At 52.9% G+C, this 14,718-nt stretch overlaps 6 protein-coding genes across 6 annotated transcripts; 2 read left to right on the forward strand and 4 right to left on the reverse strand.

The window, feature by feature from the left end:
- The first annotated feature begins 1,459 nt into the window (after positions 1-1,459).
- Positions 1,460-2,850, forward strand: gldB (putative glycerol dehydrogenase (GldB)). The gene is made up of 2 exons (XM_025578068.1): positions 1,460-2,028; positions 2,125-2,850. Exons 1-2 carry the CDS (start codon positions 1,621-1,623, stop codon positions 2,692-2,694), a joined length of 978 nt encoding a protein of 325 aa, XP_025431902.1. The 5' UTR covers positions 1,460-1,620; the 3' UTR covers positions 2,695-2,850.
- Positions 2,851-6,376: 3,526 nt separating this feature from the next.
- On the reverse strand, positions 6,377-9,125 carry BP01DRAFT_391282 (uncharacterized protein). Its single transcript, XM_025578069.1, has 3 exons — positions 8,899-9,125; positions 8,310-8,686; positions 6,377-8,213 (listed from the first exon to the last, which is right to left on the reverse strand). The coding sequence occupies exons 1-3, from the start codon at positions 8,946-8,948 to the stop codon at positions 6,493-6,495; spliced, it is 2,148 nt and encodes a 715-aa protein (XP_025431903.1). The 5' UTR covers positions 8,949-9,125; the 3' UTR covers positions 6,377-6,492.
- A 353-nt stretch (positions 9,126-9,478) lies between these two features.
- On the reverse strand, positions 9,479-9,910 carry BP01DRAFT_365208 (uncharacterized protein; the record flags this gene model as incomplete). The annotated part of the gene is made up of 2 exons (XM_025576353.1): positions 9,479-9,528; positions 9,610-9,910. 2 exons carry the CDS (start codon positions 9,908-9,910, stop codon positions 9,479-9,481), a joined length of 351 nt encoding a protein of 116 aa, XP_025431904.1.
- Positions 9,911-10,328: 418 nt separating this feature from the next.
- BP01DRAFT_356120 (uncharacterized protein) lies at positions 10,329-11,909 on the forward strand. The gene is made up of 3 exons (XM_025574867.1): positions 10,329-10,602; positions 10,715-10,830; positions 10,922-11,909. The coding sequence occupies exons 1-3, from the start codon at positions 10,540-10,542 to the stop codon at positions 11,556-11,558; spliced, it is 816 nt and encodes a 271-aa protein (XP_025431905.1). The 5' UTR covers positions 10,329-10,539; the 3' UTR covers positions 11,559-11,909.
- Positions 11,687-12,867, reverse strand: BP01DRAFT_356122 (glutathione S-transferase family protein). The gene is made up of 5 exons (XM_025574868.1): positions 12,569-12,867; positions 12,340-12,517; positions 12,208-12,291; positions 11,815-12,160; positions 11,687-11,768 (listed from the first exon to the last, which is right to left on the reverse strand). The coding sequence occupies exons 1-5, from the start codon at positions 12,682-12,684 to the stop codon at positions 11,707-11,709; spliced, it is 786 nt and encodes a 261-aa protein (XP_025431906.1). The 5' UTR covers positions 12,685-12,867; the 3' UTR covers positions 11,687-11,706.
- A 39-nt stretch (positions 12,868-12,906) lies between these two features.
- Positions 12,907-14,292, reverse strand: BP01DRAFT_32071 (uncharacterized protein). The gene is made up of 2 exons (XM_025572705.1): positions 13,819-14,292; positions 12,907-13,669 (listed from the first exon to the last, which is right to left on the reverse strand). The coding sequence occupies exons 1-2, from the start codon at positions 14,220-14,222 to the stop codon at positions 12,997-12,999; spliced, it is 1,077 nt and encodes a 358-aa protein (XP_025431907.1). The 5' UTR covers positions 14,223-14,292; the 3' UTR covers positions 12,907-12,996.
- Between the last annotated feature and the right edge of the window lie 426 nt (positions 14,293-14,718).

Consider the following 14,718-nt stretch of genomic DNA (forward strand, 5'->3'; position numbering starts at 1 on the left):
AGCTGGGATCATATATAACAAGCTTTGCAGGGTAATAGTGGCGGACCAGCCGAAGTCGTTGTGTCCTCGAGAATGGGGGATATTTCTGATGGTTCAGGACTGAATCCTCGAAGATTGAGTACAGGATGGCCTTGAGATGGTACGGCGGTACGGAGAGCAACTGCAGCCGGTACGTAGGAGGCAGAGGTTTGGGTGGAGCTGGGATGCAGTTGCAGTGCTGCTACTGCGGGTTTCTGCCCTCCATCCGCCATTCTCGGGCTCCACCGGGGCGTATCATCATCCCTAGGAATTATCGTCATCATTCACTGATGAATGATGATTAGTTGTGAAGGGGAGGAGCGGGGCCCAGCGGAGTCTTCCTTGAAGGTGTTTGAAGGGATTATTGGTGACAAGGTCAGTGGAGCTGTGGAAAGATCCACGGTAATCTTTCCATGTCAATACCACTCGGACCCTGTTCGGTACCCCCTTCCGCTGACTGACAGGAAAAGTACGGAGTAGAGTAGGTAATAATTCATGTACCGTACGTACTACTGTGTATGCCAGCATGAGGCATTTTGCTCCACTATGACTGCTAGTTACTGCTGCTGCGCTGCTGGTGTTTGCTGCTGCTGCTGCTGCTGCTGCTGCTGCAAGTCTGCAACTAACTGATTCACCACCACCACACCACCACCACTATCTTTCACAGCGGGGCGGAACAGGGCTATCCTGTGGCATCACCGCCAATAACTAATTTCCACTGCACGACGAACCTCCTAGGAATGCCTTAGTTCCACTGCCTCTAGTGAAAAGGGGGGCAGAGGGATCCTCTTTTCCGACCGGCAGGAAGCCACACTGCATGGCGAGTGGACGGGAGGGGGGCAGAGAGGATTCAGAGAGTGTCTTAGATGGGGATTCATTGGGTCAAGGTCAATACCCTCAGCCATGGGCGAGGGTGAGATTTGGTGGAGCCGATGACGATCGAGCGGGCATAGCGGGTCAAACGCTCGCGCCGTTTCGCTCCCAACTGCAAGACCACTGGGAGCCGGTGATGTCATCTATTGAATTTTGGAATTTTTTTTTGGTCTGAGATACGCGGTGGGGAAGAGAGAGGGTTTCAAGACGGTTTCTGACTACCATGCCGTCATATTGCCGGAGGAAACTGGCAGAAAAAGGGGAGCTTTCCGTCGGAAAGGAGGAGCTACACTGTAGGGAATAGATCTTCTACCCAGTACACATTGAAACTGCTCAAGCTATCACCCAAGTATGAGCTCACAATGCCATTGCTCTTCAATCTCCAGAACTAGAAGCTTCAGAAAGGCCCATCGAATAATGTAGAACCTATCTGGACTCTGTAGAACTGCTCAGACCAAAGGTTAATGTCATCAAGGAGAGCCAATGGCAAGGTAACCAGAGCGCCTCACAGTAGCATCGCATCATCCATCACCACACAACCCCTCAACCCCACTTCCATCCTACTCAGGGATATTTGTACTGTACCTCTGCCCCCCCCCAACACCCTCGATTGAAGCCGGTTCTTCTCTCTTTTCTCCCAATTTTACTTCCTCCCCTGCATCCTAAAAATCAACGACACCCACTAGACCAGACCAAACCACATCACATCACATCACAACCACCATCGTCATGTCTGCCGGCAAAACCTTCACTCTCAGCAACGGCGTCAAGATCCCCGCCGTGGGTTTTGGTACCTTCGCCAGCGAGGGATCCAAAGGTGAGACCTACCAGGCCGTCACTGCCGCTCTCAACATCGGCTACCGTCACCTCGACTGCGCCTGGTTCTACCTGAACGAGGATGAGGTCGGTGAGGCGCTCAAGGACTTCCTCAAGGCCAACCCCTCGGTCAAGCGCGAGGACATCTTCATCTGCACCAAGGTCTGGAACCACCTTCACCGCCCGGAGGACGTGGAGTGGTCGGTCAAGAACTCTCTCGAAAAGCTGCAGCTCGACTACATTGACTTGTTCCTGGTTCACTGGCCCATTGCCGCCGAGAAGGAGACTCAGGAGAAGCCCAAGATCGGTCCTGATGGAAAGGTAAGCCAACAACTCCATCCCTACAAATTTTCTTTGAGGGAAAAAAAAAAAAAAAAAGAAAACAAAAACAACTTACTGACACAACAATTACTTCAGTACGTCATTCTCAAGGACCTGACCGAGAACCCCGAGCCCACCTGGCGGGCGATGGAGAAGATCTACAAGGAGGGCAAGGTCAAGGCCATCGGTGTCTCCAACTGGACCATCGAGGGGCTCGAGAAGCTGCTCAAGTACGCCGAGGTCAAGCCCCACGTCAACCAGATCGAGATCCACCCCTTCCTGCCCAACGAGGAGCTGGTGCAGTACTGCTTCGACCACGACATCCTGCCCGAGGCCTACTCGCCGCTGGGCTCGCAGAACCAGGTGCCCACGACGGGTGAGCGCGTCAGCGAGAACAAGACCCTCAACGAGATCGCCCAGAAGGGCGGCAACACCCTGGCCCAGGTGCTGATCGCCTGGGGCATCCGCCGCGGCTACGTCGTCCTGCCCAAGAGCTCCAACCCCGCCCGCATCGAGAGCAACTTCAAGTCGATTGAGCTGTCCGACGAGGACTTCGAGGCGGTCAACAACGTCGCCAAGGGCCGCCACTTCCGCTTTGTGAACATGAAGGATACCTTTGGGTATGACGTGTGGCCCGAGGAGACGGCTAAGAACCTGTCTGCTTAAGCTACGGATGGAGTGGGCTGTTTTAATGGATTTATGCGGGACATAAGACATTCATAAAAAAAAAAGCACACATACCAAAGCCATGACGGGAATGAGTTTACTTCTTTTCTATATCTAGCTAGACGATACAGAATTTATGACCCTTTCTACATTCAATTTGATGTCTGTAAAACTTCGACGGAGTACTGTAAAACAGTATGAATGTAATGCCTACCTACCTAGTTGTTTCCATTCTAACGAGTAAGCAACCTACGAATCTGGGAATAAGAATTACAGGAGTCTCAGCAACCCACCCACCAATAACCATAAAGTGATGAACACGAAGCTGCAACTCAAGCTCGACAGGAACCGTAGTGCAAATGCGAGACACACCCCCCCGACGAAACCAAAACAAATTCGGAGGACAGTCCTCCATGCGGGAGTTGCAGAGAGAAACTATCCTCTGCGGGATGACGTCGATCTGCTGTCAATCACGTCTGAAACAAAAAAGCTGTGTAATTTTTTTGTCCCTTAAGCCACTGGATGCACAAGGAGGTTGGGGGATTTTGCAAAAGCTGTTGCAGAACAGTATTGTAGTTGTTGCTTGATCTACTAAGCTAGATTCTCTAGCAGGTGAGCTTCTTGAATGTCCCTGTTGTTTCTTCCCTTGGAAAGCACCCAGCAAGCAAGCAAACAAGCAAACAAGCAGCAAACATTCACGGAGGGGTCAAAGGCCTGACCGACCGCCCCTCACTAAGCCCAACCCAGCCTAGCACCCTCGACCCGGAAAATCCCGGAATCACCATCCGACCAGCAGGTGCAAAACCTACCCGGTGGACAAATCCGGCAAAGCCCTAAACACAAACCACCGAGCCTCTGCTTTGGGTTTAGCACGAAAGTAGGTGGGTCGCTCTCCGCCCTGCGACCAGTTGCGGGCTGCCCTAACCCTATCATTTCATCTGCATCGGGTGGTGGCTGCATTCGGCATTCCAGTACGGAGTCAACAGGGGGGAAGATTAGTGACGTGGACAGACGAAAGTGCAGTGCATTGGCCACAGATTGGGGATGTTATGGAAGAATCCGGTATAGTGAGGCACAGTGAGGCATTATTGGACCTGAGTACAAGTCATGAACCTACCTTCAAACCAGGTACAATTTTAGTCAGTACATAGAAAGTGGGGATCTGTCCTTTACTTATCATTTGCCGGCGGGCAATGGGGCCATGGATATCTATTGGAATTCAGCTTTCAGGAACAAGTCTGCCTTCATTTTAGTGTTTTATTGATTGTTGTTCGTTTCTACACCGGTTCTTTGGTTCTTGGTTCTTTCGTGGCTGCGTAGCTCTCCGTAGGTACCGGTAGCATTACCACTGAAGCACCATATGCTTGTATGAAGTGACTCTCGTCATTGCTTACACAGTAGTTAAATTATCCACTAGCCATAGATAACCTGTCCCATGGAAACGAATAATGAGAACAAAAACACGGCCAGTGACTTACACAGGACGTCTCCATCCAGCCATTTGCACTACAACAGGCACCACAGAGCCAGCCAACCAACCGGCTTCTCCGAGTCTGTCCCGAAGAATATCTCCAATCCGACTGCCAATGGTTCCCAGTGCCCACACTGTAGGCAACAAATTCTACATGCTAATCTCCATACGAGTGTCTACCAGTCAAATCAGAAGAGATAATTTCCCGTACCGACGATAGTTAGTCCAAGGAAACTGCGCCAACGAGGTTCATCCAATTCAGTATAGTATACACTATACTTCGAACTCCGTCAACTAATTTCAAGACCCCCATTTTCTGGTGTGTACTGTGTATGGATCCACGCGAGGAAGGGGGATAAAAACTGGGGATTCCTTTTGCGCGATTATTTCCCTCTGAGTTCAAGGCAGCTAAACAAGTAACTTCTAATCTACTTGACTAGTACTCCCTGAGTGAAATGTGCTAGTGATGGGATAAGTTATGATTTCTTCGGCAGTTGCGGCATGCGGTAAGTAAACATATTCCATTTTTGCTGTGGATATGATCTCATTCCGAGCACAGTACGTAGGGAGTAGTGTAGTGCTGTCAGAGATCTTGATCTACTCAAGATAACTTAATCAACGGAAGGGATTTTCAAGATTATCTTTACTTGCCAACAAGAACACAAACAAACCCCCCTGACATGGCTCTTGCATCCTCCCTCGCCCTACCGGGTCACTGTACTCCAGTTTCCCTCTTCTCTCGCGGTACGGAGTACCTCCACAAGAAATCATGTAGATCCCGACGGGGTTTACACACAATACATGTATGCACGTAGCCTTACCCATCAACCCCCTTACTTCGTGGCTTGGGCGGGCAAGGCGAAGGTTTTATCTCGATCAGTTGGTGCAAGGTAACCGTTGAAGAGCCAAACCTTGGAAGGGAAGCACATTCCATTAAAGTTAAGGTTGTGATGTATCGGTAGCTTGCTTCCGGGCTGAAAGTTCCCTGGTTCATGGGATTGTGTCATTGTGCAGGTGTTGTCGCGTGCGGGCTGAGGTGGTGAGACTTTACGGAGTATTGTTTTGCTATGGGAGTTTGGGTGAAGGGGTTTGAGAGATTGTATACCGTCGTTGAACCAGTTCCCTTTCTCTCTCTCTCTCTTTCCCTTTTTCTCTTCATTCCTCTCTTCCAAGGAATAAATAGGTAGTCCCGCAAAGAGCGAGTCCGTGTCTCGAAGCTCGAAAGCGGAAGCTTCATAACTACCACACCCCCTGCACTGTCTCCTCTATCATCACGTCTATGCAAGACCAATGAAAAGGACCATGCAAAGTTGCCATATACCTACCAGCACCAGTCTCAACTCCATCTGGAAATCCTCGCTCTCCCCGGAATAATCCGCCAAGAATGCCTCAGCCCTGAATCACGACCACGACCGCTAAACCAACCCATGCTCTGAGCCATAAATCCCTTCCACTCACTCGCTCACCATGCTACCACGATGACCGGCTAACCTTCATGTAAGAACTCCAGATAAGACTCCAAGTGAGAGGCAAGCAGTGATCCAGCTTCCATCTGGCTTATAGCCATGGGACGTCGATCTCAGATTCGTGTAGCAGTTCCTGACTGTAAGGAAGAAGTCCAAATCTCCAGGAAGGAAGGAGGACGAGAAGACTCGGCTTAGCAACTGTGTAGCCCATATGTCGAGATTGCGACGGCCCAAGCTGTTCACTTGGAATCGTCCTGCACCTTGTGGCTGGGCACCAGTTAGGGTGGCAGTATTCCTTCCTGTCTTTTTCTGCAAAATGTGAAGCGAAAGAATAGCTCACTACCGGCTCGTTGCTCTGGTGAGGTATATGGTGGTAATCATTTTTCCATAGCGAGGGAGTTGTGTATCGGTTAGTGTCATCTACACATAATAGCAAGCATCCGGCAGAATAGATTGTTTCCTTAGGAGATTGACCGTTCCGGAAATGAGAACCTGGATTATCTTTTACCAATCAAGCTCTGGTCTCTACTATCAGGTGCTACAAGTTTAAAGATCGAAATTCTTTCAAGAGGATGTCAGACAAGAACGAAATTTTGGCCTGCCACCAACCGCAGCCTCAGGCACGGCTCAATACCTCAAGCACCCACAGTCAAGGCACTGCTAACCCTACAATCCTACTAAGATCCGCGCAGTACGGCCAAATCATCACCAACCAAATAGTGATTAATATGTATTAGTTCAACACCTGAAGGAGTGATAAAACAACCAAGCGCCTATCCCATGCATCCAGTAATAACTCACGCCACCATGCTGTTATGTACATATAAACAGACAATCATGCATCACAAGCCTTCCTGCCCCTCACGAGCGGGAACGAATCCGTCTCGCAACCGGAGTCGAGCCCGCATTGACCTTCAACAAAGTCGTCTTGGTGCTACTGCTGCGGAGTGATGTCTTGCTGCTGCTGCTAGTCGTGCGGGCGGTGGCACTGCTACCCTTAGACGGGGTCTCGGGCGCTTTGCGGGGAGCCTTGGGGATCAGCTTCTTGCGTTGGCCGAGAGGACTATCAGTACTGGAGGATGCAGACGACGAGGTTGGGGAAGAGGCGGGAGGAGCAGCGACTGCGAGGGCAGCAGCGCCGGCCGTGGTCTCGGTGTTGGACGCTTCGCGCCCGCGCCGCGCCCGCGGAGCTGCAGTAGCGGGTGCAGTAGTTGCTGCATCGGAGCCCGTTGCACCACCAGTCTTCTGCCCCGACTGCGACCGCGTCGTGCGGCCACTGGCTGCCTTCCTTATCACACCAGAGGATTTGTCTGTGCTGCGCAGATGCGTTACCCCGCGACTGGCATCGGCGACGTCATGTTTGCGGTCGGTCGCACTGGCATCTTCGCCCTCGAACTCCACGAGTCGGTCATTGTTCCATGACACATGCTTCTTGGCCTTGGTTATTTCCCGAGCCGAGATATTAGCCTGGGTTTTGTCGTCACCGATCGCGGTAGTGTAGCTTCCGCGAACTTGGAGAACATGGAGCGTTTGTTTTGGCATGGTGGAGGTGCCCTTGTTGAGGCGTGTGTTGCGTTTCGTGGTAAGGGCGAGCTCTTGAGCCTCAGTCCGCTGAAGGAAAATAAATTCGTTGCCCTTGGCACGGCGGAGGGAGAAGGTGTTGCGCACCGCAGCCGCCACGGTAGAGGGGCGTACTGGCGGGGCACGGGGCCGGGTGCTGCGGCGCGGGCTCCCGGTGTTTTGAACCTCGTTTTCGCAAAGCTTGGTCGGCGAAATTTGCTGCGGTTTTTGTGGCGATGGCGAGTTGGCATCGAGATCTTCCAGCGCGCGACGGGATGGCGGAGTGGGAAGCTCGACGGGCGAGGCTTCCTCCACCTTCTTGCCCTCGTCTTCCTTCTCGACCGGTGCGGCCTTCTTCACAGCCATCTCGGCGGCTTCAGCAACTTTGATCTCAGCGACAGCAGCAGCGGCCTTGGCGTCACGCTTCGCCTGGGCCTTGGAAAGAAAGTTGCTGAGTAGCTCGGCGTCTTCTCCGCCCAACGAGCTGCGTAGAGCCGAGCGCACAAGCGTCGATTCCTGCTCAACGGTGAGTTCAGGGACAACTGCGGCAGTCTCCGAGCTCGAGCCCTCCTTGGTTCCCTCCTTGGTTGCGCTCAACAGTACATCCTTAACCGTAGCAGCAGCATCACAATCATGACTGTCCTTCCCCGCAGTATTTGTAGCAGGCGTAGCAGGACTCGAGACTCCAACCACCGGACTAAACAAGGTGAACGGGGAAGCATGACTGGTCTCGTGTCCTTTTATGTTTGTCATGTCGCAATCCAAACCGGCGGACAAGCCATCCGAGTCACCAGGTAACATGCGGGGGTAGGGCGCACCGGGCACCAATTTCGTAGGGGTCTCCGGAAGGTCGCCGGTCGCTAATTCGTCCAGCTCGCTGATAACAAGGTTCTCGTGTACCGACGTGGACGCGTCTTGCTCGTCGCTTGTATCTTCGACAATGTCATGTGGCCTTAGACTGTCTGACTCCATCGGTTCATCGGCAATGTCCACAAAATCGCTATAAACAAGTGGCAGCTTTCCTGAGGAGCGTTAGTCCTTGTGTGAAACATGCCGTGCTCACACAGCCAGGATCAAAGCATATATGGAACGCAACTCCTGGTAGAACAAGCACTCACGTCGTCGTCCTTTCGACTCAGATTCCCAATGCGTTTCCAGGAATGACCTTCCTCGTGAGTTTCCGCTGGCAAGGTCATCCGGGTCCAACGCGAAGCATCTCCGCTTGACTCCGCGGATGAGTACCGGATTCCTCATACTATTGATCTCGAGCTGGAGTTCCTCATCGATCGCGTGTCGCTCGCCGACTGTAATCTGCTGCAGAGCTTTCATGCTGTTGAAGGAGGTGCGGAAGCGCTTCCAGACCTTGCGCGACCGACCGCGTGCGCGAAACGAGGTAGAAGGCTTGCGGTCCCAAAGGTGGGGAGCTGGTTGGGAGAAGGATTTGACTGGGGTGAATCGGAACTTGGTGTCCTGGGGAAGTCTAAGATGTGGGGGGCTACTCGAAATCGCGCGTTAGATACTCAGTGGCAATGCAGTTTGATCGATGTCATCGAGAAAGCCAAGAAAGAAGGTAGACGGAAGAAGATGATGCAAGAAAGGGGCCAGGCCCGAGCTGCCGAGCCAGAGCAGGCCTGGCGTGGAATCACATTACTGCTCTCTTAGGGGGCTGTTGATCCTGACACGAATGAATCAGGCGTCTCCACGTACCATAATGGTTGGAATGTGACGGACGGACAGACAAAGTCCTCCATCTTCATTGTCGGGACCGAGTTGGAATGTGCGCGTGTATTCGACGTCAAGGCGCGGAAGAGAAGGAGCGATCACTACTTTTTGACGGGTAGAAGATAAACCACTGTGATACAAGCTAATATGAGGCGTCAGAGTCGCGTTTGTTGTTGGGATTCAGTAGCAAATAAATGAATGGGCGTGATAAGAGCTGGATTGCGATAGACTTGGGTCCATTGGATGAACGGAGGAGGGCGAGCCACGGGCTGTTTTGGCGGCGATTGCGTTGCTGGGCCAACCACCCGCCGGCCATCCCAAGCTCTCTAATCCAGTTAGTCTCTAAAGAACTTCCATCCGACAGACTCGGATCTCCCGCTGCCAAAATGCAGAACAGTGAATGATATTGTATGATTGGCTAAGATGCAAATCAAGCTCGTAACATGTATATTCACCACGGTGTCGTCCAAATCGCCCGTCTGAGATAACGAAAAACCCAAAACTCCATTCTCCACGCTATTAGCCAGCTACCATGCAAGTCTACTTCGCAGATAGACACCGCCCTTCAAGCTCCCTCCTTCATATCGCTGTCATCAAACGGGTCGCCGAACTCCTCTGCAAATGCGAAGTGTCAGTACGCTAGAACCGCAAGATCATCGGCTGCACCCGCCAAGAGACACTAGTGTTAAAACGTACCCAAGCTGAAGTCCTGATCGACGATAAACTCAAGTGCTCGTTGATATTCCTCTTCAGCTCGCTTGGTCATCCATGACGCCACCGATGGTGCTTGCTGATCGCCCTGCGGGAGAAGAGCCTGGGCTCCCAATGGCGAAGCGATTGGCCCGCCGGGGCCGTAAGACTTTCCGGGACCTTCAAAGACGCTGCTCTGGGGTTGAGAGCCCGGTGGGGATAGTTCGGATCCGTCAAAGTGAGGAATGTGGGTTGGGAGCTTGTTGGTCGGGGTGCGGGTGCCCGGGTTAGAGTCGTCAGAGGCCATCACGGAGGAGTCTGGCGAAGACGACATCTGGGAATCACCGTCTCTATCTTAAAGGACAGTCAGCATGCGGCACCGGAGGAATGGCGGGTTGAGTTCGGGGTGTTCAAGGTAGGAAGCGGGGTCAAGCAAGCAGCGCCCGAGCGCGAGACGGCGACTGGAGATGGAAACTGACCGAGGTTCATGGTAAGGTCTGTAGTATGCCCGACAGTATACCGGGTCGTGAGCAGTATTTCTGTTGTTCAGAGTAGAGGCGCAAACAGAAATATTGATCAAAGGCGCGTGTAGGTTTATATCACAGTAGTTGTAATGATGGAGCGACAAGTGCGGGCGGGCTCCGGGGATGGCTGGATCTTAGTTAAGCAGGCCTGCCTTTTCCACCTCAGCCCGCTGTTTCTCCTCCCCACCACAGTCTGCTGCTCCTCGTTCTCCCCTCCTTGCTGACTGACTCTCTCCAGTCTCTACTGGTTAAATTATAAATTTCGTACTTCACTGTACAATTTGTACTTTCTTGGTCAATCCGCCCAGTTTCCCCAAATTCCTCTCTCCCTAGCCTGGTACTCAAGCAACCACTGCTGCCAGCACTCAATCGCTTCGATCCACCTTCCACCACCGAACAATCATATACCGCCATGAGCGCAAAGTCCTCAACAGGCCCCGACGCATGGGCAGAAAATTGGGAAGAACAGGCTGATGTATGTTTCTCAATATTCTGCCAGCCCAACCTTCAATTCACTACCCCCCTCCTTCAGTAGTACAAATTTACTTTTCCGCAACCTGCTTGCTCACTTTCAAAATTTTCCCCAGAAACTCGCGGCCGACCCCCCACCCCCGCCGGCGGAAAAGAAAGTGTCCTCCAAGGTTACCAAAGCGCAGCGTAGAGCCCAACAGGCCGAATTCAACCGCCAATTATGGGCGGAAGCGTAAGCGATTGCCCCAATGACCCGGACAACTATAATCTCGCCGTCCTAAAGTTTCAACTCACTCACTCCTTTTTGCCTTTGGCATGCTTAGCGAGTCCCCCCAGACCTTCCACTTTCTTGAAGCACGATCCGATGTCCCCCTGCGACAAGAATTCAAGCCAGCGGTTACGGTACTAAGTCGGAACCCTCAGATTGCGACGCGCGGGTCAGGGTTGGATGGGACCACGGCGGGAATGTCTCGTCTTGGGCTAAATGATGACGACTCGGACGATGAAGGCAGGGCTGCACTGCCCTCGGCGGAGGAACGCCAGGCGATCGCGCTGCGCAACTTGGAAGATAGACAGCGCAAATACGAGGAGGTGCGAGAGCGGCTGTTTGGTAGTCCCTCCGCCCCCACGTCGGGTGCGTCGTCCCCGCGCAGTGCTACGCCCCCGAAATCGTACGAAGGACGTGGTAAAGGCAGGGGCCGTGGAAATGGACGGGACAATAGTTCCAACAGCAGCAAGCGCGACTCTTCGACTGCATCCGGGAAGTCTGGGCAGTTGTATGATCCGGACTCTCCCCGGCCGAACACCAACTATAATTCTCGGAGAGAGAAACAACCCGCAGGTCGGACACAGACTGATGGGACCCAGTCGCCTAGACAGCCAATCCGCAGCCCCCGGGGGCCTGATAGCAGTGGTCGAGGTGGATTCCGAGGTGGATTCAGAGGCGGGCGAGGTGCCTAGACTACGGTTCACTACCTATGGTACGGCATACGATCTTTGCCCGGACAGGACAACCTACTCTCGCACTGCCGGCCATACGACACCATATCGCAGGCTCAAAAATCTCCATACATTGAGTTGATGAAGCTGCGAAAATACATATCATCTATTATGGGAGCCCTCGTCCAGAATTGATTGCGTTTGCCACCTGCGATGTGTTGGGGCGGTTTTCTGCAAACGTCAGTTGGATTTAACCTCGATGCATACGAAGACTTACCCGCGTATCTCTCATAGCTATCCAGGTACAGCTCGTCGCCACTGGTGGTTGCCGCAATGTGGGGATCGTTCTCAATTGCATCTACCCACGCACCCCATCGACTGCCTGCTTCTGGGTCGGGCCAGCCGCGATACGGCTTTAGCACCCGCCGGAGCCGGATGATCCACGGCGCAACCTGGACGTCCACAAAGGAGAGCTTATCGCCTAAGAAGAAGGGTCCTTCGGCATGGGCCGCGCCGACCAGAGTATTGAATGAATCGCGGAGTTCTTGTGCGTGCGAGATCTGTTTCTCCTGATCCTGTTCTTGGAGAACGCGATAGAACGTGGGCACGATATGGCGATTTACCTGTCTTGATTAGGCTGAAGCTTCTCATTTTGGACAACTAGACATACATAATCGGTCCATAGTCGACAATGGGCGCGCAGTTTTGGATCTGCGGGAGGCAGCAGCGAAGGGCCGGCGTTCAGGTCTTCCAACTATAGGCGCGTCAGACTGATGGGCAGTGTCAGGAGCTGGCCACATACGTATTCGAGCAAGACGGTGCTCTCATGCGAACTCCAGTCCCCGTGGCGCAGGGCAGGAACTAGCCCTCTGGGATTGACTTCGAGCAGGGATTGGGGCTTCTTGTAGGGGTCAACCTCGATATACTGATACGGGATGCCCTTGAACTCCAGAGCGATCCATACGCGCTGAACAAACGGACTGCAGGAGACGATCAGCGGTTAAGCAGGACAGGATTGGAGGACAACTCACCAGAAGCAACTACCAAATAACTTCAGATCGTGATCTTCAGAGTGGTCGACCACAGTCTTGGCTGCAAGCCCGGTGGCTTTGGTGTGGTACGATTTCTGTTGTTTCTGGGTAGACATGGCTCGCGTCTGGAGATGGAGTGGGTTAGAACGAAGATATACCGATTGAAAGCGTGTAATTGCCGATTGAGTCCGAGCGATGCCACCTTCCAATAAGCAAGGACTCCTCTGCCAGAAAGAACGAAGGAACATAACCAAAGATGAGAATAGGATGGGGCAATGGAAGAATCAGCCGGTTGAAGCGGGGAAATGCAATGGTGCGGTATGGTGATTCTTGTTCGACCCGCCGCAGCTGTGACGTAACCCCCCTGAACAGTCAACCACCTACCGCCTACCGGCAGTAGTAGTTAATGTATACCTATATAGTAAATCTTAAAAAGGGACATAAACAGACAAAAGACTTACCGAGACCATCTTCCTCCTCTCCTGCCTCGCCTCCTTCAACAAGAACCGCTGCACACTATTCTTCTTGACGCGATCACTCTCCTCCAAAGTATGTCGATGCCCCCCACTAACCCCATCATTCTTCCCATTCGCCCCATTCCCATTGACCCTTTGGATCGTAAAGAACCGCTGGCCTCGCAATCCCGGATGCCCCTGCGGCAACAAGACATCCAAACCCGGCGGCGCCAACATCCCAAACTGATTTGTATGTTGTTCCGAACCAACGACAACCGTTCCGCGCCCCACCCCATCCCCCTCTCCGCCAACATCAAACCGATCCTCACCAGCACCTCCAACAACCGCCCCAGCTCCCGCCTGCGCCTGCCCTGACCCTACCCCCTTCTGAAGCCCAGAGGGACCCCCCGACAACCCACTACCAGCCGGAAGATACTCCGTGATTTTAATCTTCACGTCGCATAAATCCCGCTCGCGGGCCATGCGCTTCCGCTTCTTCTTGTTCGGGTCCGTAGACTTGGGCGTTCCCGGCGGGCGGCCCTTGAGCCGACAGTCCCAGTAGTGCGAGACGAGGGGCTTGCGTTTGTAGTGCTGCGTGGAGCGGTGGGAGTACACGTTGTCGATGTGAGGGAAGTAGGTTAGGAATCTGTTTTTTGGGTGAGATTTCGCGTTGCAAGGGAGTTCTGGTGGGAGGGCAGGGGGCGGGGGCGGGGCTTGTAAAAGTTTAGGAGGTTGGGAGGAGGAAGAGGCGGGAAGTTGATCGAAGAGAGGGTTAGGGGGTTGAGGGGGACGTACTCTTCTTCGCTGAGAATGATCAGCTCGTCGACGTGAAAGAGGCGGGCGCGCCAGAGGTCGAGGTCGGGGGGGTGGATGATGGTGCGGATGTCGAGGGGTAAGGACTGGGTATGGAGGTGGGAGTGCGGCGGTGGAACTTGGGAAGAGTTCGAGGGGTGCGGTGCGGGAGTGAATGGGTCTCCTTCTGTTAAGATATGGGCGTCGAAGGGCTTGTATTCTTGTTGGTGGGGGCTGAGATCGAAGGTTGGATTGGAAAAGTGGAATTGGTGTTGTTGATATTCGTGTTGCGATGCAGCTAGGGTGGATGCGTCTGCGGCGACAGCGGGCAGGCAGGGTGCGAGATAAGCCGAGTCAGACGCGGGGTGATATGTATCTGCTAATGGGTCTTTGAGGGAGCTTTCCATGGTGTTGTAGTAGGCCGGAATTGTGTAGTGTAGTGTATTGTATCTATAGAAGATGCGATCTAGATGCTTGGGACAGGATGAACGCTGCTTTAATCGGAGCGGAGTGGGAAAAAAGGCGGGGGTTGAGGCGGCGGGCGGTGAGTGGAGCTGATCCCGCTTCTTTATTGGCGTCGATCAGTCCATCCATGGATCAGCCAATGTCAGGACAAATCGGGAAATGCTTCATCTTGTCACAATCACGGGTCTGGTCGCTCACCAGGTTGAATTAACACTGCTGGGAAATGCCAGACTACTTATCTTGATGCTTATCTGGACTCTGACAAGAGCAGCACTTGATTAAAGTTTGCAATCAAAACCTGACACCATAACATGAAATGGATATCGTTAGTAGAATATATTTTCGACGTTCATTGTCATCGTATAGAACCCTTGCTACTAATAAAACAGTCATCGCTGCTCATCTTGTACCGAAAGCACAAGATTGTCCGACCATGAC

The sequence above is a fragment of the Aspergillus saccharolyticus genome, assembly GCF_003184585.1.
Source record: "Aspergillus saccharolyticus JOP 1030-1 unplaced genomic scaffold BP01scaffold_12, whole genome shotgun sequence".
Lineage (NCBI taxonomy): Eukaryota > Fungi > Ascomycota > Eurotiomycetes > Eurotiales > Aspergillaceae > Aspergillus > Aspergillus saccharolyticus.

Bases quoted from the DNA above. Each gene is read 5' to 3' on its own strand.
- BP01DRAFT_391282 (XM_025578069.1), bottom strand. From the start codon at position 8,948: ATGAAGATGGAGGACTTTGTCTGTCCGTCCGTCACATTCCAACCATTA. The intron at 8,687-8,898 runs GTACGTGGAGAC...GATTTCGAGTAG, and splicing joins GTCACATTCCAACCATTATG to CCCCCCACATCTTAGACTTC. The intron at 8,214-8,309 runs GTGAGTGCTTGT...AACGCTCCTCAG, and splicing joins TGAGTCGAAAGGACGACGAC to GAAAGCTGCCACTTGTTTAT.
- BP01DRAFT_32071 (XM_025572705.1), bottom strand. From the start codon at position 14,222: ATGGAAAGCTCCCTCAAAGACCCATTAGCAGATACATATCACCCCGCG. The intron at 13,670-13,818 runs GTACGTCCCCCT...CCCAAAAAACAG, and splicing joins ATCATTCTCAGCGAAGAAGA to ATTCCTAACCTACTTCCCTC.
- BP01DRAFT_356120 (XM_025574867.1), top strand. From the start codon at position 10,540: ATGAGCGCAAAGTCCTCAACAGGCCCCGACGCATGGGCAGAAAATTGG. The intron at 10,603-10,714 runs GTATGTTTCTCA...AATTTTCCCCAG, and splicing joins ATTGGGAAGAACAGGCTGAT to AAACTCGCGGCCGACCCCCC. The intron at 10,831-10,921 runs GTAAGCGATTGC...TGGCATGCTTAG, and splicing joins CGCCAATTATGGGCGGAAGC to CGAGTCCCCCCAGACCTTCC.
- gldB (XM_025578068.1), top strand. From the start codon at position 1,621: ATGTCTGCCGGCAAAACCTTCACTCTCAGCAACGGCGTCAAGATCCCC. The intron at 2,029-2,124 runs GTAAGCCAACAA...CAATTACTTCAG, and splicing joins AGATCGGTCCTGATGGAAAG to TACGTCATTCTCAAGGACCT.
- BP01DRAFT_356122 (XM_025574868.1), bottom strand. From the start codon at position 12,684: ATGTCTACCCAGAAACAACAGAAATCGTACCACACCAAAGCCACCGGG. The intron at 12,161-12,207 runs GTATGTCTAGTT...TAATCAAGACAG, and splicing joins GTCGACTATGGACCGATTAT to GTAAATCGCCATATCGTGCC. The intron at 11,769-11,814 runs GTAAGTCTTCGT...TGACGTTTGCAG, and splicing joins TAGCTATGAGAGATACGCGG to AAAACCGCCCCAACACATCG.